The sequence below is a fragment of the Rattus norvegicus genome, chromosome 10 (genome assembly GCF_036323735.1).
Source record: "Rattus norvegicus strain BN/NHsdMcwi chromosome 10, GRCr8, whole genome shotgun sequence".
In the NCBI taxonomy this organism is placed as follows: domain Eukaryota; kingdom Metazoa; phylum Chordata; class Mammalia; order Rodentia; family Muridae; genus Rattus; species Rattus norvegicus.
This window is the reverse complement of record NC_086028.1, coordinates 95,870,318-95,895,396: the sequence shown is the minus strand read 5'-3', so window position 1 is coordinate 95,895,396 and position 25,079 is coordinate 95,870,318. Positions and strand designations below refer to the sequence as shown.

General features: G+C 44.1%; 1 protein-coding gene across 2 annotated transcripts in view; it reads right to left on the bottom strand.

The window, feature by feature from the left end:
• The window catches only part of Map2k6 (mitogen-activated protein kinase kinase 6), a 115,001-nt gene extending 92,351 nt beyond the window's left edge, over positions 1 to 22,650 (bottom strand). The window contains exon 1 of one of the 2 annotated variants that reach the window (NM_053703.3): positions 22,528 to 22,650. In NM_053703.3, the coding sequence (NP_446155.1) occupies positions 22,528 to 22,543 (16 nt within the window). In that variant the 5' untranslated portion in view covers positions 22,544 to 22,650. Of the gene's footprint in view, positions 1 to 10,140; positions 22,361 to 22,527 lie in introns of those variants that run through there. The other variant, XM_039085034.2, reaches the window with a different exon arrangement.
• Positions 22,651 to 25,079: the final 2,429 nt, after the last annotated feature.

Below are 25,079 nucleotides of genomic sequence, written 5' to 3'. Positions count from 1 at the left end.
AAACATCCCCTGGAATATTTAGTGTTTTACACCTCTCATCTGCACAATTTTATCTTTTTTTCCTCTGTGAATCTGGTAGGAATGAAATGAAGCAATGCATGTAAAATAAACTTGACAGAAGGTCAGAGACAGAGTCAAACTCACAGAGCCCATGTAAGAAGCAGAAGTATGGGGACAAGGGGAATGAGGCCACAGGGCCAGCTACCAGATAAACTGTGCACTTGTCTACTGAGTCCAGGCTTCCTCTAGTCCCACGGCTACTAGAAGTCTTTTAACTTCTCAAGAAGACTATCTAATTCCATGGGAAACCCTGCCCACCTGAAAAATATCCCTCCATCCCAGAGGCACTGTTGCTGTTTGAGACAAGGTCTTCCAGGCCTGGAACTTGCTATGCAGACCAGGCCAGCCTTGAACTCATAAAGGTCCACCTGCTTCTGCCTCTTCAGCACTGGGACTAAAGATTTATACCAACACACCTGGTTCATCCTGAGATTTAAAATGTATTACTTTATTGGGGCTATTTTCCACTTCAATGGTGAAAATTCTTACAGGTGGGCTCTTCGTTTCAGAGGTACTAGCTACACTCATATATATTTATGAGTTGCCTCTGCCAAAATTCTCTAGATACTAGGTGATTATCGGGAAATATAAAGAGAAGAAATGTGGTTTATCGACATAGTAGAATGTTATGGAGCCTTCGAACGAAATGAAACGTTGATCCATGCTTGAGCATACGTGAACGCCCTCAAAACCGTTTGCTAAGAGAAGCCAGATGCAATGGGTAACTTGTCCCAGGGTTTACATTCATCAAGAATATTGAGAAGAGGGGTTGGGGATTTAGCTCAGTGGTAGAGCACTTGCCTACCAAGCGCAAGGCCCTGGGTTCGGTCCCCAGCTCCGGAAAAAAAAGAAAAGAAAAAAAAAAAAAGGAATATTGAGAAGAGGCAATCCCACAGAGACAGGGAAAGCAGACCCATGGTTTCCAGACCAAGGAAGGAAGACAGGGAAGGCCTACTCAACAGACACAGGGTCTCCTTTGTCTCTGGTCAAAACGTTTTGAAGCTCAAAAGTGAAAATGCTTACAGACCTTCTGCATTACTAGAAATGATCAGATTCTACACTTGAGAATTACTACAAAGGGTCTTATGACATATAAGTTCATGATGATGAAATACACATATGTAGAGAGGGCATGGGAGGGATTCTACTCATGCGGCAAGAGGTTCACATATGGGAATGGACAGACTAGAAACAGGAAGTGGGTTTCCCCAAAGCAGGATTGCAAACTCACATAAATACTGACAGGAATGTAGACCCAAGGTATTGCTGGCCACTACTTTACGCCAGTTATAGAGGGGGGAAATTGTTAGGGTGTATGGCTGAAGGGTGGAGGGGTAAAGACATTGTACCATGGAAAATCAGGTCTAGTGGAGTTCACTCTACAGCCCAGGCTCACTCTACCTCTTGGTGATTCTCCTTACTCATTCTTATGAGGGCTGGGATTATACGTATTAGCTACCATGCCCAGTAGATACCAGTGTGCAGGTAAACTGAAATTGTAAACCAGATAAAAATAGAATAGTTCCTTAAATTCTTTAATAAGTAGATGGTGGCATTTTTCTCATTAATGCTCCTCCGACATTCCTGAATTATAACAATCATTCTAACACTAACCCAGACACTGACAGGAACTCTAACATCCAAGCATGACTCCTGACCCTGAGCCCTAACCCTAACTATAACCCCTAATTCCTAACCTTAACACCAATCCTAACCCACTCAACCTAACATTAATCCTAACACTAACCCTCTAACCCAAACCCTATCCCCTAACTCTAATCCTAACCCTCTAACGCTAACCCTATCCCCTAAGCCTCATCCTAAGCCTTAGCCAATCCTCTAACCCCTAACCGCAATCCTAACCTTCTAACACAACCATAACCCTAACATCAACTCTTATCCTAACCTTATCCTAACCCTAACCCTAACCCTAACCCTAACCCTAACCCTAATCCTCTAACCCTAACCCTCTAACCCTAACCCTAACCCTAACCCTAACCCTCTAACCCTCTAACCCTCTAACCCTCTAACCCTCTAACCCTCTAACCCTCTAACCCTAACCCTAACCCTAACCCTAACCCTAACCCTAACCCTAACCCTAACCCTATACATGAAAGAAAAGCAGAGTCCCCTGGAGAAAGAGAGAGAGTGTAAAAGCTCTCCTCTTGAAGGGGAGCTGGGAGGGCAGAAGCTCCAGGAAAGAAGGACAGACTCTGGATGAGATCTGCTCATTTGCAACTGTCTCTTGGAAGTTCAGTCCCCGAGAGGAGAGGGAAGGCTGACAGCTGCTCGCTTCTTTTAAAGAGTTGTTTGCTGTCTTGGGATCTAAGGCTGTTGGCAGCGCTTGCTTCTGTTTTACTCCCTTGAAATCAATTCCAAAGACTGAAATACATTTTAGATCATTATTCTTTAACCTTTTGGAAGATCAGAGGGAAGCCAACTCCTGGAGGGACGCTGCCCTTTTTTGAAGACTACACACACACACACACACACACACACACACACACACACACACACACACACTCCTTTTGGGTTAGATTATAGACACCGTTGTCCTGTTAAATCCAAGGTTCATCCTCTATCTCAGCAGAATGGAAACAGATAGAGTATCATCTGCTTTGAAAGCCGACCAAATTCAGTTGTGTACAAACCCAGGTTGCCAGTAGACTGTGATGTGAGTAGCTCGTGTTTTTCCAAACTTCAACCAAAAATGAGAGAAATGGAAGTGACTTCCTCGAGTCAAACTGGAAGGAAAGAGAGGTGAGATGGGCGCCATATTTCACCCACTAGCATTCTGCGCATACACGGGATTCCAGCGTGCTCTTCATGCCTTTTAGTTTCCGTGTGTCCTCCCAAAGCAAGCATTTCTTTAGAACCAGAGAATAAGAGACCTCCTGGTTACAGAGGAGGACACCAAAGCCCAAGAAAGTCATCGGATGACACTAGAGATCCAGTTAAGAGAACATACTCTTGCAGAGGGGCACAGGTTCGAGTCTCAGCACCTGGAATGGTGGCTCACAACCATCCACAAAGCTTCCATACCCATTTCTGAGTCCCATGAGCACCAGATAGAAATATGGTACACACGTGTACACACATACACGCAGCCAATAGTCAGACACATGAAATAAATAAATCTAAAAAATGAACTTTAAAAATGCAGGCAACTAGTCAATTTGGGGAAGGTGGGGGGTGGTCTGGGTTGCTAAGTTCGTTGCTAAGAACTAAGCCAAGCTATGGATACCAATTTTGGAAACTTCTAGTTGCAAAACAGAAACACAAAATTAATTTCCAATGCATTATGAAATGGGGAAGAGATCATCTTACATCTGGTTTTGCATTGGATTGTCACCCTAAGGGTACATCCTGCACAGAGAACCAGAGACTAGAAACAGCCTCCCCCCCCCCGCCCCCACAATAAGAGGGATTTCAAATGGTCCAGAAGGGTCCCTAGAACACATAGACTAGGTTTCTGCTTCATGAAACCTCCAGAATGGCAGACATTCAAATGAGGCCATCAATGTGACCATCACTGTGACCTCATGGAGGAAGCACACAGCAGAAAGCCAGCAAACTCCCGGGCTCTTGGCAAGCAGAAATGTCAAGTCAGTTCACCGAAAAACAGAACCGCGGGTGGGAGACGTGCCCATATAAATGAAAGCAGCATAATCGGGCCCCAAGGCATGCCCCGTGAACAAGGGCAAGTGCGAATTGGTGAGATGCCAGCAAAGTGTCATTACGAGTTGAATCATCAAACGCTGGTTAAGGAAAGCCACTTCCAACACCCAGGGGCCCCAACAAACTCCTCCCTCTCAAGGCCGGTATTCTTCTTGATCTCTTGATAAAGTTAGCTGTGGACTTGTCCAGAGAAAGCTCCTCAAAGCCAGTTTGGCTCCCTGCTCCTTACTGAACTCAGAATACTAAACAAAACCCTGTTGCTAAGGGATGTAGAGGAATAATTGGGTCCAAAATACTAAATCACGCCGAGCTGTTGGAAGAAACCCTGTCAGTCACACCTGATGGCACAGTTCAGCCCTGCAATGAATCTTTCCCTTGGTCTACATCCACTGTGCCTGTCTCATCTCTGACTGCATTACCTGGTGGCCCCTCCATTCCAAGCAGGCAGAACATCAGGATTTTCTAGACCCTGGTGCTGTTTTATCCTGTCTAGGTACCCCAAGTGGGTCTCTTCCCTTCCAGGCCTCTTTCTGGCATTGGTATCCAAAGATCCATACAGTTAATTGGGTCTTTGGAGGTACTGTGAAATCACAAATGCCAGTAGATACATCTGTTGTCCTATGGAATGTGACGTTCAGTGAGATACTCTGTCTCAAAATATAAAATGTGAAGTTTTAACCATCAGCTTTGACCTCTGGCCTTTGCACATCTACACACTCATATATGCATGCACACACGCACACATGCACACACAGAGAGAAGGACAGAGACAGAAACAGACAGAGACAGAGAGACAGACAGATGGAGACAGAGACAGAGAGAGAGAGAGGAGAGAGAGAGATTCTCTTTACACTCTCTCCAAGTTCCTCTCTCTCCAAGAACCACCCAGGGACCCAGATAATTACTGTCCCTGGATGAATGGCTCTGTGCATTACAGAACAACAGAACAGGCCCATTCAATTATCTGATGCTTCAGTCAAAAGAGATCCTGATCTCCACTGGGCTTGATGCTCTCTTCCTTCTTTTCCTTTAAGCCCAATGAGTTAGTTTCTGCTTTTACAGGAGGAATGCAAGGGTTCCCCCAACGCCACGAGTCAAAGTCAGTTCCACATCAAAACGCTCCTGAGAGGCTACCAGCCATCCAGATATGAACTTCAGAGGACCTGTTTTCCTGCCTTTGGGGCCTCACCAATAACCTGGCATCTCTCCTTAATTCCTTTTGGCTAGAATGTCCTCATCGTCTCTAAAACAAGGTGTCCAGCCTACATAGTCTCTAAGATATACGTATATGTACGATTCCTGATTGTGTTGTCTTGTCTTTACATTTTGTCTGGTACTTAGGGGGCAGATGATTCAGACAACTGTCACACAGTCAGACAGCCTTGGACTTGCCCCTTGGGCATCAGAAAACACCAGTAAGACTTTCTGTTTTATTTCCTTTGATCAAGGGCATGGCTTTAGTTGACTAATCAGACTACATTATAGACATATGCATGCATATATATGGGTATACATGTAGGCACATGCATATGTGTGCATGCAGAAGCCACTGAGGAGCCTTGGGTATCATTCTTCGGGCACGACCATTGATGGTTTTTGAAAACAGCATCTCTCATGGACCTGGACCTTGCCAAGCAGGCAAAGGCATCTGGCCAGCAAGCCTTAGAGAACTCCTGTCTCTGCCTCCCCATCAGTGGGATTACAAACACTTGCCACCAGGCCTGGCTCTGTTATCCAGGCTCCAGGGCTCAAACTCAGGACCTTGCTCATGCATTCAAGGCAAGCCATCTCCTCGGCCTTATTAACATTCATTTTGTGACCTGAATAGACTCTTCACAAAGGCGACTGGTGACAGAATAAATGATTGTCTGTACCCAGAGTCTCTTCTACACACAGTAAACGTGAGCCGATCTAAGGAAATACACCTATTATATATATATTCAACTCCACAAGTAAGTGAAGTAACTCTTAATTCCAGGGAAGCTGATGCCTTATTCAAACACCTCAGGCTCAATGCACACACACAAAGTGCATACACATGTGCACACAAAGCACACACGTAAAATAAAGAAACTTAAAAGCAACTTTAATAAAATGAATAAGGGGCTGGGGATTTAGCTCAGTGGTAGAGCGCTTACCTAGGAAGCGCAAGGCCCTGGGTTCGGTCCCCAGCTCCGAAAAAGAGAACCAAAATAAATAAATAAATAAATAAAATGAATAAATAAATTTTCTCCTTTTTGATTATTCTGCGCATACGGTGTTTTGCCTACCGCATGCCTGCCTGGTGATGACAGCCAGAAGAGGGCATCAGAGAGATGCCCCTGGAAGTGCAGTTGAGACAGACAGTTGAGAGCTACGGTGTTGGTAGCTAGAAAGCAAACCCAGGTCCTCTGGAGAAAGAAACAGAGCTCTTCACCACCAAGTATCTCTCCAGCCTGACACCTAGACACCTAGCCTGATTTCTTGGACTCTCTCACTCTCTGCTCAATGCTCTGTATTGGCTTCTCCATTCTGTCTTCCTTTCCGTCCACCATGACTTACTTCATTCCTAACTTCCTGCCTGTCTTCTTTGGTTGTTAGGTTCACCTCTCCTAAGACCACCTCGCACTACACATTACAGCTAATTGAAATATAAGTCTAACTAGGCATACTAGTTGCTTGGTTGGTTGGTTGGTTGGTTGGTTGGTTGGCTGGTTAGCTGGTTGGTTGGTTGGTTGGTTGGTTGACTGGTTGGTTGGCTGGCTGGTTGGTTGGTTGGTTGGCTGGTTGGTTGGTTGGCTGGTTGGTTGGTTGGTTGGTTGGCTGGCTGGTTGGTTGGTTGGCTGGTTGGTTGGTTGGCTGGTTGGTTGGTTGGTTGGTTGGTTGGTTGGCTGGTTGGTTGGCTGGCTGGTTGGTTGGTTGATTGGTTGGCTGGTTGGTTGGTTGGCTGGCTGGCTGGTTGGTTGGTTGGCTGGCTGGTTGGTTGGTTGGTTGGTTGGCTGGTTGGTTGGTTGGCTGGCTGGTTGGTTGGTTGGCTAGCTGGTTGGCTGGTTAGTTGGTTGGTTGATTGGTTGGTTCCTTCCTTCCTCCCTTCCTTCCCTTTCCTTTTCCATGCATTTCCTCCCAGCTTTCTTATTATATCAGTTCATTCTATAGCACCCTTAAGTGCAAAGACACGGGTGATGGTTTTATGAGCTTTGGGCTTAATCTTCACCTACACGCATGTGTGCACATGCGCACACACACACACACACACACACACACACACACACACACAGACACGCCCATGACATTCTCCAGGTTACCTGCCTGGCCTCCAGACTCTCCATTAGCTGCCAGTGGGACAGTAGACACATGATAAACACTTATTCCAAAGCAAAAGAGCTATTTCCCAGTGACTAACCATCAACACATCACAAGCCATAACCAACCACTTCTTTCCTCATTGTCTCTTCTCATGACGTAGCTCCTGGCATTCTAAGGTGTAACTTTTAAGCTGGTTGTCCAGATCACGTTACAAGGATGAAGACGCTCATTAGTTTACATATACGTACACATACATGCAACTTAAAAGGCCTTTTGTTAGTAACCAAGGGCTGTGGATGCACGTCAACGGAGGTCTATTTGCCTCATGCATGCGAGGTCACAGGTTCTGTCCCCAGTATCACCACAAAAAGAAAAGAAATCAATATTGCAAAAGCTTGGTAACACGTGTGCAGCCCTTTTTTACTTTTATTATTAAGGTTCACAGTCATTTTCTAAAAATAAGTTTCTCTTGGCTACAGATGCTGAGACCTAACTCTCACTTCCCAAGCTCTGCTCCACTGAGACTCTGACTACTTGTTACAATGGGAAAGAAGCCTTTCCCCTCAACCCCTAAAACCCCCACATCTGTGTCTATACCTCAGAGTTGCCCATAGCAACCACAGAGAGCGATTCACTAGTCTCACTACTGATAAATGGTCAGTTTGGGGAATCGATAGCAACGCTGTTTTGTGTTCACACGTGCTTGTACACATTCGTTCTCCAATTCAACACACCCCACTTTAGAAGCTCTCAACCGCCAGCGAGCAAGGCTCTTGTTTTACCTCCCTATTCTCTCCTGGGAAGCACACTTTAAGCTCTACTATGCCAGAAAAATACCTTCCCTTGCGGACAGGCTTCCCGGTCTCCCACATGCCTTAAAGCATTCTGTCCTTACCTTACCTGCTTATCACGCGGGCTAGCATAGGTTTGCTGCATTTTTGTCCCCCCCCCCCAAGTCATAGGCTGAGCCACGTCCTCCAAGATTTAATGCTCTGAAACCCGAACTACTAACACCTCAGAATGTGACCTAACTGGAAAACAGGGTGGTTACATGTCATTACTTGAGATGATGTCACCCTGGAATCGGGTGGGCCCCTGTTGCAGTATGACTAGTTCCCTTATTTAAAAAAGGGGGGGGGAGGACATTTTGAATCCAGACACACAGACAGGGTAGAATGCCATGTGACTTGGAGGGTAAAGATCTGGGTGGTGAGTCTACATAGGAAGGGCCTTTGGAGGCTTGCCAATAAACCACCAGAAGCTAGGAGAGAAACACAGACAGCCACCCTATCCCTCAGAAGACGCAAAACTACCACCAGCTTGACTTCAGACTTCCAACCTCCAGATCTAGGAAACATTAAATATCTGGGATTCAAGCCACACCAACATGTGATACTTTGTCCCGGCAGCCTCAACATGCAAATGCACCCCACAAGACAGCAGGCTTCTAGAGGGCAGACATAGGACTCTGTCTTTGTATCCACAAAGCACTATGCAAGGTGCACAGGATCAGGCTAAGCTGGTCAGGAATGCTCTAACCAAGAAAGACCCAGCCTTCCAAGCCTTGCCACCTCAATGCTGACCAGAAACTTTCTCTTAGACACATAACATCAGAAAGACTGAAATCCAAGAATTGAAAAGGTGGTTACCACGCAAGTGTGAAGACCAAGGCTCGATCCCCAGAGCCCACACAAAGAAGCCGACTGTAGTGGTTCATGCTTGTAATACCAGTGCTGGGGAGGAGGAGACACACTGGTCTCTGGAGCTTCTGGGCCAGCCAGTCTAGCCAGATCAGTGAGCCCCAGGACAGTAAAAGCCATTGTCTCTAGAAACTAGATAGGTGACTTTTCTCTTACCAAAGTTTTTTTCTTTTTTAAGAAGTATGTGATTTTTTTTTAATTATGTGCACATGCATGCACATTAAAGTGCAGGAGTGCAGGTGTTCAAGGAGACTGGAGGCACCAGATTCCCTGAAGCTGGAAGCTGTGAGTCACCCAACGTGCGCGCGCACACAACCATGCACATGCCCAGACCTACTCACGTGCATACAACATACACACAGATGCACATTCACACAGAGAGAAACACAAAAGCACTCACCAAAAAAAAAAAAAAAAAAAAAAAAAAAAAAGATTGAATTTCAGGATGGAGAAAATATTCTAACTCAAACACATCAAAACATCTCAATTCTTTTCTGAAACCACTTCCAAAATTGTAATCTGCAGCCTCTCCTACTTCCCCTATATAAACAGAAGCTCGCCCAAGAACAAAATCTCACAGATCACTGGGCAAGCAACCTGAAAGAAACACTATGGTTCGCGTGTCCTCTGCACCTGGCTGCATTTGACATTTTCTGTAACTGCTCAGCAAGATGAGGCGAACCAGCCCTGAGGTTGGCACACCTCCTCCTGGGAGTGGTTCACCTCACCCCTTACGCACTCTTCTAACTTTGAACAGAGTCAGGGAAGAGAAAGGATGCTGACTAAGTGCAGGGTTCTTGGACAAAAAAAGCCCATTTCGAGTCTGAGAGCAGAAGGTCACTTGGGTTTTGAAGCTGAACTAGCGAAAGGAAACAATTTAATCTATCAGTTCTACAAAATATCATCTATTTTCCAAACTGTACTCTTTTTTTTAGAAACTATGTCACTAGATGTGCCATTATAATATGTACCGGTAACCCCCAGAAAATACAGTTTAAGAGATAAATGATATGCACGCGCATATGACTGTCTCGATAAGGTCAGTAAGAGAAAGAAGCTTCTAGAACTCCACTCTAAAGTGAGAATTCGGAAGTATAGTGTATGACTTCGCTCCTCCGGCAAACGGCTCTGGAAAAAGAGAAAGGTACAAAGAAATTGAAGCTCGCATGTGAGTAGGTTATAAAAAATGAAAATTGTACCGGCAACCGTGCTCTGGAAAATGTTCCCTGACCCAGCAAGACGCTGATTATTGAACCAACAGTTTGCTTATATAATTACAGAGCGCCTATAAACCTGGCTGATACGACAGACTTGCTCAACTATTAACCTCTAGACTTCCTGGATTTCCTACAATGCAAAAGCCCATCTAGAAGCAAGATACAGGACGCATGCCACTTACAAACAGAACCCCGTTTACCTTGCTGCGGACAAGGAAGTGCTTCAAAAAGACACAGGGGGTCTTTACCCAGGTATTTTCCTGGTCATTTTTCTCTTTTGCACTTTCCTTTGCCTGAGTATTCTTCTGAGCAAGTGCCCTGCCTATACCAGCATTCGGTCGCTGCCCCTGGATATTAGAGTCAAGATTCCTCCTCTCTTTTACTTTTGGATCAGGGACTCAAATCCTCATCGACTCCGAAGATCACGTGACCACTCCCATACCAATTAGGAGGGCTTTCCTAGCCTCCTTGTTATCCACCCGGCACCCGAGCGCTAGACGAACTTAACTGTGAACATTTTTTATCTCCTCCTGCGTGAGAATGCCTTTAAGGGCTGAGGGGCATGGAAGAGTGGGACAAATGTGATTATGGAGTGATGGTTGATTCTAGTGGAGTACCTCAAACACAGACGTGCCCTCAGTGAGCGCTTGCAAAATGACAGCGGGTCAAACACGGAGAGCACTGTATATAGCGTGCACGACCTTGTTTAATCTCCCTGACAGCTCCATGAATTAGTGTCAGGAGCCACTTGGGGTTAAAGTGGATTTTTTCAAGGCTTCCTAGTGAATAACGAGAAAAGTAGAATCAAGTGTATTTTCTCCACTTCCGCCCTGCACGGTATTTTTTTAAAAAGATTTATTATTATGTGCAGGGTGTTTTGTATGGGCACCGTATGCATGACCGGTGTTCGTGGGAGCCTGAAGAAGGCAGGAAATAGACTGGAGCTGGAGATAATGAGTCATGGTGTGACTGCTGGGAACTGAACCCAGGTCCTTCTCAAGAGCAGCAAATGCTCCTACCTGCTGAGCCATCTCCCCAGCATCACACTTACCCAGCCACACCTCTCCCGCCAGCTTTTCAAAAGTCTGTATGTGGATTCGGTCCAAACAAATTCAATACCGGAGCCTCCCTTTTAGATCGGTCCAGTCTGTGGGACTTGACTGCTCTGGGTTTTGCTCTGCTTGTCAAATGGCAACGTGGGTATGGAGTTTGGAAAGGGGTAAATTAAAAGGGAAGTAAGTGCGCAATGCATCCTTTTCAAACGCCCCAGAAGAGCTATTTCTGTGTATCCACTGGCTCTTATGAGCCTGCTCCCAATGGTCCCTCAGAGCCTTGCTTCTTATGCCTAAGACCTCCTGCCTCATGTGTGGTTAGAAGAGAGAGGATAAGAGAAGAGGCTAAATATCTACATGGGCATGGCTACTCAGCTTCAGCTGTGAGAAAAGACCAGAAGGCAGTCATTGGGCGATGCATAGCTGGCATGCACTTAGCGCTGCCACCCCAGCACTTAGCGCCGTGGGTGCAGAAGGATCACCACAAGTTCAATGCTAGCCCATTGGAGTCCAAAAGTATTTCTTGTTCATAGCTAGCTCAAAAGTAGCTTGGGCTATATAATGAAAGTGTGTCTCAAATAATAAAGTAAATAAAAAAAAATAAGTAGTCATTCCCAGCTCCTTCTAGCTTCTCAGCTACACAGATGTAATCTCATGTTTCTTCACACTGTCCAATACAAGAGGAAGACAGGCTTATTCATAATTTCAAGGAAATTGCAGTTGATAAATTTCTATAGAAATAACCAGGAAGAAAAGGAAATAGCTAAGCTAAAAGGGAACCGGGGCTGGCTATGTTCTGGTTTAAAGCATTGTCATTTACACACACACACACACACACACACACACACACACACACAAGGTTTGAGTCGATTCAGTTTCTTGATGGTACAACCTACGAACAGCGAAGGAAACCATCTGTTACCAATGTTTTAACATAAACTTCCAGGAGATACTCATCAATACCAGTCAGCTGATCGATTGTAATCAGCCTCTTTCAACCAAAGAGAAGTGTATGTTGGAGTTCAACATGTAGAATCAGAATGAGTCAGACTCAGCATTCTCCACTCAACAGACACTTAGAGTCATGTCTAAAAGAACTTATAAAAAGCCACAGAACACCCCTCTTAACTACCAAACTGGACCCAGGCATGCACAAATCCATCTGAGCCCCTATGGAGTCAGGTCAAATTTTCTATCTGCAACCATTGCTTTTGTGCATGGGGTTTTGCAAATTGACTTTGGAGGTGCAGTTCCAAAGCGGAATAGATCGGAGCTCAGGTTCGGGACTTCCGTTGACCTTGACTACAACCTCCGCTCTGCTACTGTCAGTCTAACATCTGAGTTCTTAGCCTCTCTGGCCTCGGTCTGCCCATCTACAAAATGGGATATCACCTCACTGAGCAAGAATCGATATAATTCACAGGCATCATGAAGCACAGTGTCTGAAACGGAGAGAACTCACAGCAGCGCCCCCTTCTGGACTCCTGAAAACTAGTTCCTTCCCTGTATGTCTCTTAATCAAGGCACGTTAAAAAATATCTAGTCTCGTCCTGCCAAAATGTCTCTCTTTCACCTTCCTTCCCTCTCAGAACCTTTATGACAATCATGCCTCTTAAATACAGAGCGCACATGACTTGAGTAACTCTTTTTTTTTTTTTTCTTTTTTTTCCGGAGCTGGGGACCGAACCCAGGGCCTTGCGCTTGCTAGGCAAGCGCTCTACCACTGAGCTAAATCCCCAACCCCGACTTGAGTAACTCTTATAAGCAAAGGGACACTCACAGCATAACCAAGAAGCTGCCATTACACAAGCCACAGGTTTTAGGGATAATCGTAAGCAAACTTTCCAGCATTTTCAGAAGACGAGAACCTGAAAACTCTCCATGTAGCAAGGAGAATGTTCGAGCGTGGAAGAAGGCTTTCATCACCACACAAAGGAATCGATGGAGCCTCTGGGCCACGTCGTGAGGAAAATCAACTAAGCCCAGACGTCTGGGCGAGAGCGTGAAACTTTGGACGCACTTTCTAACAAACCACGGGATCGAGGAAAGGATGGAGACCACGGGGAGGAAAATGAATGGGCGACTTCTCAAGGCTGCAAAGCCAACAGGAAGCGCGCCGCACAGGGAAGGGGAAAGGACCCCCGAACGGGCTAAAGGAAATGCGTGGCTGCTTTGGGCAGAAATGAGCATCGACCTACATTCTCATCGCTAGGAGAAAGGCCACTCAGACATTTCCTGTGAGCTGGGCCCAAGAGGTCGCCAGAGGAATGGCAGGCCAGGATGATCCAGGTTAACAATGTCCCATCAAAGTCAAGGAGGAATGCGGCGGCCTGTGAGCCTTGTCATAACGAGACCCCACTGACGCCACCCACCTGAGTGAAGTCGGCGGAGCAAACGTTTTCAGACCAGGACAAATGGCCAATATTTTCTACTTCGTGGGCCACAGAATCTCTGTTAGAACTACTCCATCCCAATACTGGGGTGCTAACACCAGCCACAGGAACTAATCAATCATAACTATAAAACTTTACTTGTGGGCACTGAATTTGGATGTTATATCCCCTTCACTTGCCACAAAATAATCATTTTGTGGTTATTTGCAATTGTTGAAAACTGGTAATAAGAAGTAAAATATAGTATAATGCAAGCAGTTATCCCCTCTTCTTGACGTTTGTTTCCTATCTATCATCTATGTATCTATGTATCTATCTATCTATCTATCTATCTATCATCTATCATCTATCTATCATCTATCATCTATCATCTATCTATCTACCATCTATCATCTATCTATGTATATCTATGTATCATCTATGTATCATCTATGTATCATCTATGTATCATCTATCTATCTATCATCCATCATCTATCTATAATCTGTCTATTTTCTATCATCTATCTTTGAAATTCAGTTTCATATAGCTCAGGCTAGTCTCCAACTTTCTATGTAGCCAAGGAAGACCTTGAATTTCCGATGCACCTGCCTCGACCTCCTAAGCGATAGAATTACAGGTGTGCACCCCCAAGCCCCTTTTAGGCAGTGCTGGAGATCAAACTCGGGCCCTTGTGCATGATAACCAAGCACTCTATCAATAGAGCTTCAATCCCTAGCCCAGGAAGAATGACTTGCACTGTCCTGACCCGAGGTAGGGCACGTACAGTTGAAAAGAAATTATACATCTCAAAATAACCAGCCAAGCAGAGTGTAAAGGTCCTCAGTACACAGAAATGGAGAGGAAAGACAATTACTTGAACTTCATCAGCGCTCCTTGTATGTATTTATTGAATTATTATACCGCACCCTACATGTGAGGTGTCAGTTTAAAAAATTTAAATTAGAGCCGGGATAAAGCTCAGCAGGGCAGGCATAGAGGGCAGGGAGCCCTGGGTTACATTCTTGGCACTACCAAAAATGAACAGGGAATCGGTTTAGCTCATAGGATGTGCCACAGCGGTCGTAGTTTTCTGGCTGCCGGTTAAAGCATGGGAAATGGCCTTATTTATTTATTTATTTATTTATTTATTTATTTATTTATCGTCTCCTGCTTCCTGCCCCCTCCACTTCCCATCAGCCGCATGAGGGAAAACATAGAGTCAATTTGCTCATTTGTAAAGTAAGGCTTCTAGCATCTGACCCTGGGACTTATGTGATATTTCCAAACGTGACACATGAAAAGGGACCACAGCAAAAAGTGACATAGAGAGGATGGTGGAGTTGGTTAGGGGTGACAGCATTTCGAAACGCTGTGCACGGAGGGATCCACCTCTAAGACTGAGCCCAAGGCGCTTACAGAGGTAAGGCGTACATCCTAAAAAGCACAGCTGCCCATTTAGTACTCGACTCGGAGCACAGCGAACAGAGTAACAAGAGCTTGTGATCGACTTCCCTGACTCTCCTCTTCAAAGTGGAAAGGGCAGGCGAGTTGTCTAGACATCAAACTTCACAGACAAGTTTAGGGACGGAAGGTCCTCTGAGGGAACACAATCCAGGCAGGCAGGGGTGGCCAATGGCCTCGGTGGCAGTCAAGGCGGAAGTGAGGAATCACAGGATTGAGCGGCTGTGCTCGCAGATCTGTTTTATTGGAGGGAAGCCTACTGCTAACATTTTCTCAATTGCTTCTAATAACCCTTCAAAAGCTCCATAGAAAACGAAAGCAGCGAGGGACGACGGAGACACTCATTTCTGTCCCACCAACTATCTCCTTTGGGCCGTTCATCTTGGGGCCGCTTACTAAGCACCTCCTTCACCACCGAGCAACATCCTCGGCGTGTCACTTTTCCCATTTGCTTTGTTCGTGCGTGCTTGTGTCTGCATGGGTTGTATATGTGTGCGCTACCCAAGCGTGACACGTCCGTAAGCGCGCAGGTACATACCCAGGCACGTACTCAACGTAGACGCGGAGGACTATCGGCTTGTCACCTTATTGCCTTGAGACAAGATCTTTCTTTCACTGGACCAGAAGGCAGCATTCAGTCTAGGCTCTCTGGCCACGGAGCGCTGAAGTTCACCTGTCTCCCTCTACCAAGCGATGCTAGGGACACGGGGACTTATAATCCTGCACAGTTTGTATGTGGGTGCTGGAGGCTTGAAACAAGAGCTGGAGGCAGAATAAGCGCTCTTTAACTACTGATCCATCGTCCCCAACCTCTCAAGTTTTTAAAACAAGAAGTTGATAAAGGACCACGCAACCTTTAAACCTGTTTAAAGGGCTCTCTAGGAAGGACCCGGTCTTCAGTCACTATCCTTTTGCTATCTTTGCAGCTTCCAAATGATCAAGCAAAGAGATAATGAGACTTTGAATGCAAACAAGGAAGAGAAAAGGCAACTGTGTTTACAGCTTAATTACCCCAAACCTTTTAGGGGAGGGAATGACAACCACCCTTACTGATGAAAAAAATAACTTCAGAATGCATTTGCCTACCACCGATCACCAGTTATTGGATAAACGAAACAGAACATTGAAAGAGTTACAGAAGCACAAACATATGAGAAGGTTACCTACCCAGCCAGATCTTTTAAAAGGAGCTAGTTCATAAAAGGCAAACAGTAATTACAGAGCTTAAAGCTCACGGCCCTACTCGGTAAGCAACGGGAGCATTTGCAAAATATATCTTTTAGCAGAGAACTGGTAAGAAATCCAACCACCATAATTCATGGATCACCATTTCTTGGGCGAAGAGTAAAAGCTCTGATGATTTTATCACCAGTCCCCCACCCCCCAGTCTGCTCCCCACAAAGTAAACAAATGGGAAAAAAAAACCGTAAAGTACACTAAATTCTGAGGGAGCAGGGAGGAGTTCAAACGTGGATGAACCACGTCGCTCTGTAGCTCAGAGAAAAGAACTTTGGACCAAGAATCACAAGTCACCTTTACCTGTGCTGCTGTAATCACCAAACTCATTCTAAGGCCTTGGCCTGCTCAGTGACAAACCCGTTCAGGTGACTCTTTTCCTGTTCTTTTTTTTTTTTTTTTTGGTTCTTTTTTTTTTCGGAGCTGGGGACCGAACCCAGGGCCTTGCCCTTCCTAGGTAAGCGCTCTACCACTGAGCTAAATCCCCAGCCCCCTGTTCTTAAATCTTATCAGGTCATCCCAGAATGCGCAAGCAGGCAGGCTTCCTCAGGATTAGCTAAAGAATCTGTCACACCTGCCTGACTCCTAACTTGGGTGCTCACCAATTTCAACTGTAGCCTTAATTGTTTTAACAGTGTAAATTGAAATCAACTGTTCCCCGGAATTAGCCTTGTAATTAAAACTGAAACAACTCATTATTTTCGCTCAAGGTCCACAGGTGCTGCATAAAAATTACTTACAAAACTAGGGAAAAGCTATTTTTCTCTGTAGAGGTCGTTAGAACTCGACACGCCCAGAAATAAGAGTATTTTTCAGTCTGGAAATCAGAGTCGATCGTTATAATTTATCTTCGTTATTTCCCCGTGGGTCTGGACAGCAATGGACAGTGTAAACACACTGAGTTTACATTGTAAAATATGTGATGTGTACACGAGACACTATGGTCAAAAAAATAAAATTAGAACTTATCAAGGACTGAAACCATTCACTTGTACAGAACCGAAGTTCCAACATATGATTATCTAACCTCTACAGTCTTGAGGTTTTAAAGCCTAACTATAAAAGTAATTTTACCTTTATGTGAAATGTTAAAGATATATTTTATGAGGGGGGAAAAACCAAATGAAACAGAAATGTCAAGAAAAATGAACATTTTCAACTTACTACTTCAAAAAATGTAAGTAGGAATCAAATATAAATACCATTTATCAAGTTGCAAAAAGTAGTTGGTCAGCACAAAACAGACACCATGGGGTGCATATGTGGGGTGTGTTTGTGTGTGTGTGTGTGTGTGTGTGTGTATGTGTGTGTGTATGTGTGTATGTATATGTGTGTATGTATATGTGTGTGTATGTCTTGTGTGTGTGTGTTCTGCTTTTTGTTTTGCTCCTTTTTTTTGGTTCTTTTTTTTTTTTTTTTTTTTTTTTGGTTCTTGTTTTGCTCCTTTTTTTGTTTTATTTTATTGATTTTTTTTTTTTTGTACTTTGCCCATCTTGATTTTGTTTTGTTTCTGTTTTTGTTTTCAGAGAGAGAAAGAACCTGAAGTTGAATGGTGGGGACGATCTGAGAGGGGTTGGGGGAGGTGAAAAATACCATCACAAAGATATCATATGGGGTTGGGGATTTAGCTCAGTGGTAGAGTGCTTGCCTAGCAAGCGCAAGGCCCTGGGTTCGGTCCTCAGTTCCGGGGGGGAAAAAAAAAAAGATACCATATGAGAATGTTTCTAATACAAACTTTAAAAAAAGAAAGAATGAATGATTTTTAAATATGAATGAATGAATGAATGAATGAATGAATTGGGCTTCTGTGCAATAATCTAATTCCAAAGAATTCCTTGCAATGCCACTTATGCCCGCAAATAGGATGGCAACTGTGTGAAAGTTCACGGAAGACTTGAGTGTATGGCTGTGCCCTTACAAGTTAAAATACACAACTGTGACAAAGAATGAGGCCACTGTTTGTGTGCTAATGTTGGAAGACAGCCAAGTGTCATGGGAGGCTTTAAGAAAAATATCCCATACAGTAAAATAACACATGTAAGACTGTGTATACAAAGTTAGTCATCAAAAATGAACAGTAATTATCCCTGAGAAGTTTGAGGTGAAGTTGTGTGTGTGTGTGTGTGTGTGTGTGTGTGTGTGTGTGTGTGTGTGTGTGTTTTGATATACTCACTATACAGCCCTGGCTGACCTAGAACCCACTACGTGGACCAGGATGCTCTTGAACTCACAGAGACCCACTTGCCCCTGCCTACCTAGTTCTAGGAGTAAAGACGCACAGCATCAAAAGTTGGCTCAGGTTCAGTCTTCTTATCATGAATTTTCTCTTCGGTTTAAATTTTTCAACGACCATGGACCATTTCTATAATAATGATAATCAAAGCCTAGTTTTGAAATAGAGAGAAAATATTGGGGGATAAAGGAGAATCAGACACTCACAATCTGCAGTTGACTTCCTGGAATTTAGTCTCTTGCCATCGTCTGCCCAGGAACATGTGGCAATGTGCGCTATTGAGGTAAACAGGTACTCAAATTCCTTTAATTCTATTTAAGCAAATGAAGTGGAACTGAATATTGCAATGTAAAGAGACGTGGACTCAGACATAATTCATAGTACATTGGGGAAATAAAAAGCAGTCTAGTAGCCACTCGTGGGCTACATAGTTTGCATTTTTTCCGACACATAGGCACAGCCCAAAAGCCTAAAGAGTGCATGTCACAATGTACTCTACAGCAATTAGACATTTTTGTTTTCCTTTTCTATCAAATATTCCTATAATAAAAGAAGTACTATTCATAAATATTTTAAGTTTTAAAACTACTCCATGTAGATTTTTTTAGGTTTTAATAGATTGAGGGGGGGGGGTAAAAAAAAAAAAAAAGGCATTAGTCTGTGAAAAACAGAGGAATGAGAATCTCAACCCTCGTGTCCAGAAACTGCATCACCAACACACACATACGCACATGCACACCATGCTAGAAAGGACAGAAAGCAACACCAACACAAAACAAACAGGAGGCCCAAGGTGCCAATTCTGCCTGGGTGTCCTGAGACCGACAGAGTTATAAAACACACCGGCTCAGATTACAGGCCAAGCATGACAAGTCTGCCTGATATGACCCAACAAAGGCATGTACACTGAATGAGCAGTGTACACATCTGGTGCCCCCCTGGGGGGAGTGAATTACAGGAGCAGAGATTAACGCAGGAGGGTTGAGATGGCCCCTGCCATTTTCCAAGTACGCCTTGGGAGCATATCTTACATGACTTACTTATGACTACATTCAACTAAAATAAGATCATATTGTTTTGTGGGGCTTTTTTTTTTTTCCCAAGGTGAATAGAAAACGAAGCAAGAAAGACTGGTTTCTAAAGGGGTCAAGTTTATATATTTTCAGGTAAACCAGGAGATGCTAGACCTCCCTCTCTTCCTCAGAAGACCATTCTGGCCGATCACAATAGCTTTCTCTCCCGGGTAGTGTAGATGACACATTTTTCCTGTGGCTTGCCTTCCTGTAATATTCAGGAATTCCGGCACTCTCTTGGACCCTTCCTGTTAACTTACATTTCAGATTTCCTCAAAAGGCACACTACTGCTTTAATATTTGAAAAAGAAAAAGCTCAACCCCAGACAGCTAACACAAACAAGCTGAGAAACATACCACCTAAACTTACAACTGTGGAAAACAGAATCTCTTTTTAAGAAAATTCTTTCTCGGAATCTCACTGTTGGTAAAAAGGCTAGGGAGAAGGAGCCCAGTCCTTCCAGCTCCTGGGCAGTCTGTAATTCTTTGCCTCTGCTATGCCTTAAATTAGAGGTCTGTAAAAACCGAATTATAGTGATCTGAAAAGTTCGTAAAGGTTCGCGAATTGAACACGCTGTTAAATTCTTCAATACTGGGAGACTGTGCCCACCTCTCACTGTTCCTCCCATTTCTTCTGGCTAGAGTATTAGAAGTCTGGAACTGAGTAGAAAAAAAGAAGAATTAAAAAAAAAAAAAAAGAAAGAAAGAGTGCTTTTGGCTATTTGAAGACAGCCCTGCTAAGCCAGGCGTAGTCCACATAAAAAGACCAGGCCAAGGCTCCTTGGCCATTTCTGAAATGATTGCCCACATCTTTCCACCAATAATTTTCCTTTTGGACAAAAGGCCTCATGTTCAGACCAGATAGAGTTTGCAAGCAAGGTCTGGTTGGGAAAGCTCATCTGCATAAATTACTTGAAGGACCACCCACCCCTGGTCCATGATCAAGAGTGGATACCTCCCTGTTAGCTTCCAAAGGGGGAAAAAAAGACCTGCTGAGAAAGGAATTATCTTACAAGTAAGCCCAAAAACTATGGCAAGAGGAAGTTAATGTATAGCCCAAGGTTCAAATTGGGTGATGGTGAGGTGTCCTCCGGATCATAGGACATATAACCTTCTTCCCGCAGTGTCCTTACAACTCCCCAAATAAAAGACTCATTGTGGCCTCTGAACCATGGTAGCCCTGTGCCTCTTCAATAGCTGGGCTTTTAAATTTTGTTTTATAATTCCGTTTACTTATTCTGTGTGTCTGGGGTGTGCATGGTGCACATGTGGAGGTCAAGGGACAACTTGGAGGAGTTTCTTTCCACCGTTTGGCTTTGGAGGATGGAAGTAAGGTTGGCTTGGCAACCTTTACGTCCTGGGCCATCTCGCTGCCCAATCCCTACTGCTGTCTGTGTCACAAAAATGTCCTCACATTCTCACTTTCTCAAACCAGACGGTAATTCTTGAAGAAAAAGACTTCATTTTAAATATTCTCGTGTACCCCCCCAAACTCTATGCACATAACACATGCATGCAAATATACATGTGTATGTATGTATAATTATGCATACATGTATACAGACATAAACATGGATATCATACATACATATATTAAGCTGAGTTGAATGAATGAGTGAATGTTTACCAAATACAAAGTAACTAGGAGTTATTTCTTTAGTATTGCTACCGCATGGACTGACTCTTGTACACTCTGATTTCTCTGCTCAAGATTTTGAGATTCTCCTAGCTAAGGAATATCCACACCTTTAAAAAAGAAATGCCAATTCCCAGGTTCATCTGCACATTTCTGAAACAGTTAAAATATTTCCTCCTCCCCTGACCTGGAACACGAAACAAACGACCATAAACAGTCTTCCTTTAAATTCTGAAGAACAATCCCTTCTGTCACGGGATTAGATACGTCATGTTCATCAGGTAGAATTAAATGGTATCACAACTCCAAACGCAGTGTGGCAAAAAGCTTACTGGATACTTTAATATCCCCAGATCTTGCTCTAGTGGTGTTCTTAGGTAACCTAGCAGACCTCTTCATTTTGGGGCATTTCTCAGATACCACCAGATTTCTCTATGTCAAGGAAGATTGCTCTTGAAACAAGTCATTAAAGGTCTCACGGGCGCCTACGCATCTCTTCAGTGACACCATGCAGGACTCTTTTATTTTTTAATCCAGCTACAGAACATCAGTAAGTTTGCAAAATACAGCCTTACAAAACATTTTTTTAATTAATTAAATTTGAAAAAGAAAAAGGCAACCACAGTCCTGAACTTCTGACCTATTATAGAACTTCCTACCAAGTCTAAGCAGTTACACACTTACAAAATTTCACTGTAGTTGCCAATGAAACAGTGTAGTCGGCTCAGGTTTGATACAATGCGCACAAATAACGCTGCTCACCCCCTAAAGTCCTCCCCCAGGCGCAAAAGCATCTTCCAAAGGGCCAAACACATTTTGAGTCTTCACCTCTGCAAGCAGTTGACACAAAGTACAAAATCTCGGAAAAGCAAGACTTTTTTTTTTTTTAAATAATACACTGCTCTCCACACTTCACCTTTACTTCCCTTAAAAATCAAAAGTTGCCTAATGTCCAAAGCGAAATCAATAAAAATGTAAGCTGAACGCTGGCACCGCAGTGGTTCCTTCCCCCAAAGAATATAAGATCACAGAAATTTCCTACTAGTTTAGGGCGAGTTTTGCCTTTCATCTTCACCTCGAGACTTTTCAAAAGTTTGGATTCCTGTTGCACACAAAATGACTTTGAATATGCGTGCATACTAAAGAAATGAACTATTATATAAAGCATTGCACACTTAGACGCTACCAACCTGCTATATCCCTCCTGACTGTGCAAAAGGCAAAAAGGCTCGGTAATCCTAGCAGAAGAATGCAAATAATGTCAATGCACAGCTGAGCTGCAAGCCCTGCCTTACAGGAACTCTCTGTGTCTGCAAAAAAAAAAAAAAAAAAAAAAAAAAAAAAGAAGAAGAAGAAGAAGAAAAGAAAAAAAAAAGACTCACACTAAACAGGAAATGCAACTGAGCTGTGGCAAACCTCAAACTTAAAAATGCAATCGCCGGGCGAAAATTGCATCCATGCATTCATGAATGCATGCATAAGCCTTTGCATTTTTTGCAACTAATGCAAACAGGCTCTTACCTTTCGACTGAGACATTTTCCCCTTTCCTTTGATGGGGGAGGGGAGCACAAAAGACTTTGCCTTGCTTCTCTTCTGTAGCTAGTTTTGCAACAAAGATGCAAGCTGCAGGCGTGCAATCTTCATGCAAGTGGAGTTTCTCTTGACCGATGCAGCAGATGGACTTTCAGGGAGTCAAGATGGAATTGCACACCTTGCAAAACAGTCTGGAAAGTGATTTTTCCCCCAATTGCAACGTTAGGGAAGGCTGTGCTGCAGCTACATGATGGGCCAGGGCTGGCAGCTAAAAGCTCCAAACTTGGAACTGAGTATCTTAGTGCGCAGACGTCCTTCCTGCGAAAGGCGCGAGGCCTGCTGGGTAATGTAGTTCTCCTGTAGAGTCCACGCGTCTCTGATTTAAGGAAACGTGCTCCTGTAGGTGGCTGAGCCAGATGACTGACTAAGCGCGACAGAGATCTCAGATAAACATCAGACATACACTCTTTAGTAAGGGAAGGGTGACAAACAGCACGGTTCACGAAAGAAGGCTTTTTGTTTGTTTGTTCTAGAAAAAACCCTGAATCAACAGTTTAGAGAACACAGGGGTAGCTAAGGCGCTTTTGACACCCCAGACTAAGGTCTAATTGGGGGTTCGACGTGTTAATTTTTTTTAACCGGCTCAGTGTCTGTGAACTGTTCTGCCTATAGAACCGTTCACCCTGACGCCTCATTTCACAACAAACATTTTTCTTGAATGGAGATTCTGGTGGTGATCTGGCCCTTGGAACAGCATACAAAGTTTTATTTATTAAGAAGCGATCCGGGTCAATTCTTTTCAAGAAAACTGAAATCCAATGCTGGATAGGGCCGAGGGAGAGAGATTTAGGAAGTTTCTCATTTCTTACAGGGTTAGACAGGAAATTTTGTTTCTTTTTTTTTTTTTTTTTTTTTTTTTTTTTTGGTTCTTTTTTTCGGAGCTGGGGACCGAACCCAGGGCCTTGGAAATTTTGTTTCTTATATATCAAAGCCAATTTTAATCAAAATTAAGATTTTTTTTTTAACTCGCCTGAGGCAGGCGGGGATGAAGGAGAAAAGTCCCTGGCCTTGAGCAGGAGGGGCGGGGGTGGAGGTGGGGCAGTAACCTTAAGTGAATAAAGTCGACTATCTTGAATGTTTTTCGATACCATCGAGAGATGTTTGTTGGGAGCCCGGAGCTTGCCAGGCATATTCCAGGGCTTTGGATTTTCCCTTTTTCCTGCAGTGCTCGAGGCTAGAGCTGGGCTGTTTTTTTTTTTTTGGGGGGGGGGAGCCTCTCCCCTTCACTAGGAATTTGGAGATGCAAGCCTTCTCCGAAAGGAATAGAAAAAAATCTCAGCCTCTCCCACCCCACCCAACCCCCTTTTTTCCCTTCATTTTGAAGCAGGGAGCTCCGGTTTGGCTTCCATTGCACCTAGTAGAACACCTTCTGGAATGTTCTTTCAAGGCAAATAGGGAGAGAATGATGGCTTCGGGCATCTGGTTTACCGAGAAAGCAATGCTAGGGAATAAGGGCCACCTGTCCATTCCTGGGACACACAGTTGACTTCTAAGCGAGCCCAGCGGAGGTCAGAATTTACCTGGGGTGAGGGATTTTACAAGGCTTTAACTGTTTGGACTTTATTCCAAAGCTCATGGGAGGAGGTAAACAGTTTTGAAACCGGGAACTTAATCAAAGCGTTGCTTTAAGAATGTAAATTTCCCCCGTAGTGATCTTGGTGGGTAGGAACTGGGAGAGGCCAGAGATAGGTCAGGGCAATTGTGGAAAAGCCACAGAGCCACTCTGAGAGAAGATTCATGTGTGATGGCTGCTAATGAAAATGTCTGGAATTGTATTAAGAATTCTAGGAAGCCAGGACTATCTGAGTAATGCCGGAATCAGAGAGAAGGCCACCATGTGTCAGCTGCAGATCAGCTTCTCCCACCGACACCCCCTCCCTTCGGTACCGGAGATTGAATCTAGAGCCTAGGCATTCCAGGCCCGAAGTCTACCACTAAGCCACAGCCCCCTCTCTTTTTTCTTTTTGAGGCAGGATCTAGCTGAGTTACCAGGTTGGCCTTTGAACCCAGTCTGCAACACAGACAGGGTCTGGATTTGTAATCCTCCTGCCTCTGCCCCATCCCAACACCAGTTAGCAAATCAGCTCTTAAAATAAAAATGCATTCAATTACTTCCACTGACCTTTGCTGACTTTCTTTCAGGGTTGTTTTTGTTTGTTTGTTTGTTTTGTTTTGTTTTTTGTTTTGTTGTTGTTGTTGTTGTTGTTTTAGTCTTGAGATCTTACCTTGGCTGGCTGGCTTAGAACTCAATGTGTAGAATTTGCAATAATCCTCCTGCCTCTGTACCCATGAAGTGCTGGGGATTATGGGCATTTCCCACAATTCCTGGCTCCCTTTACTGACGCTCAGAAAATTAATCAAGGCAAATTCGCGTACAGAGGGGCAGCATCTACCTGTGAGACAGCAGTTTTCTGTTCCATGTGTTCGGTTGTAAGGACTTCCTTTTATCTTCTGTCTGTCAGGTCTAGTCCGCGCTATT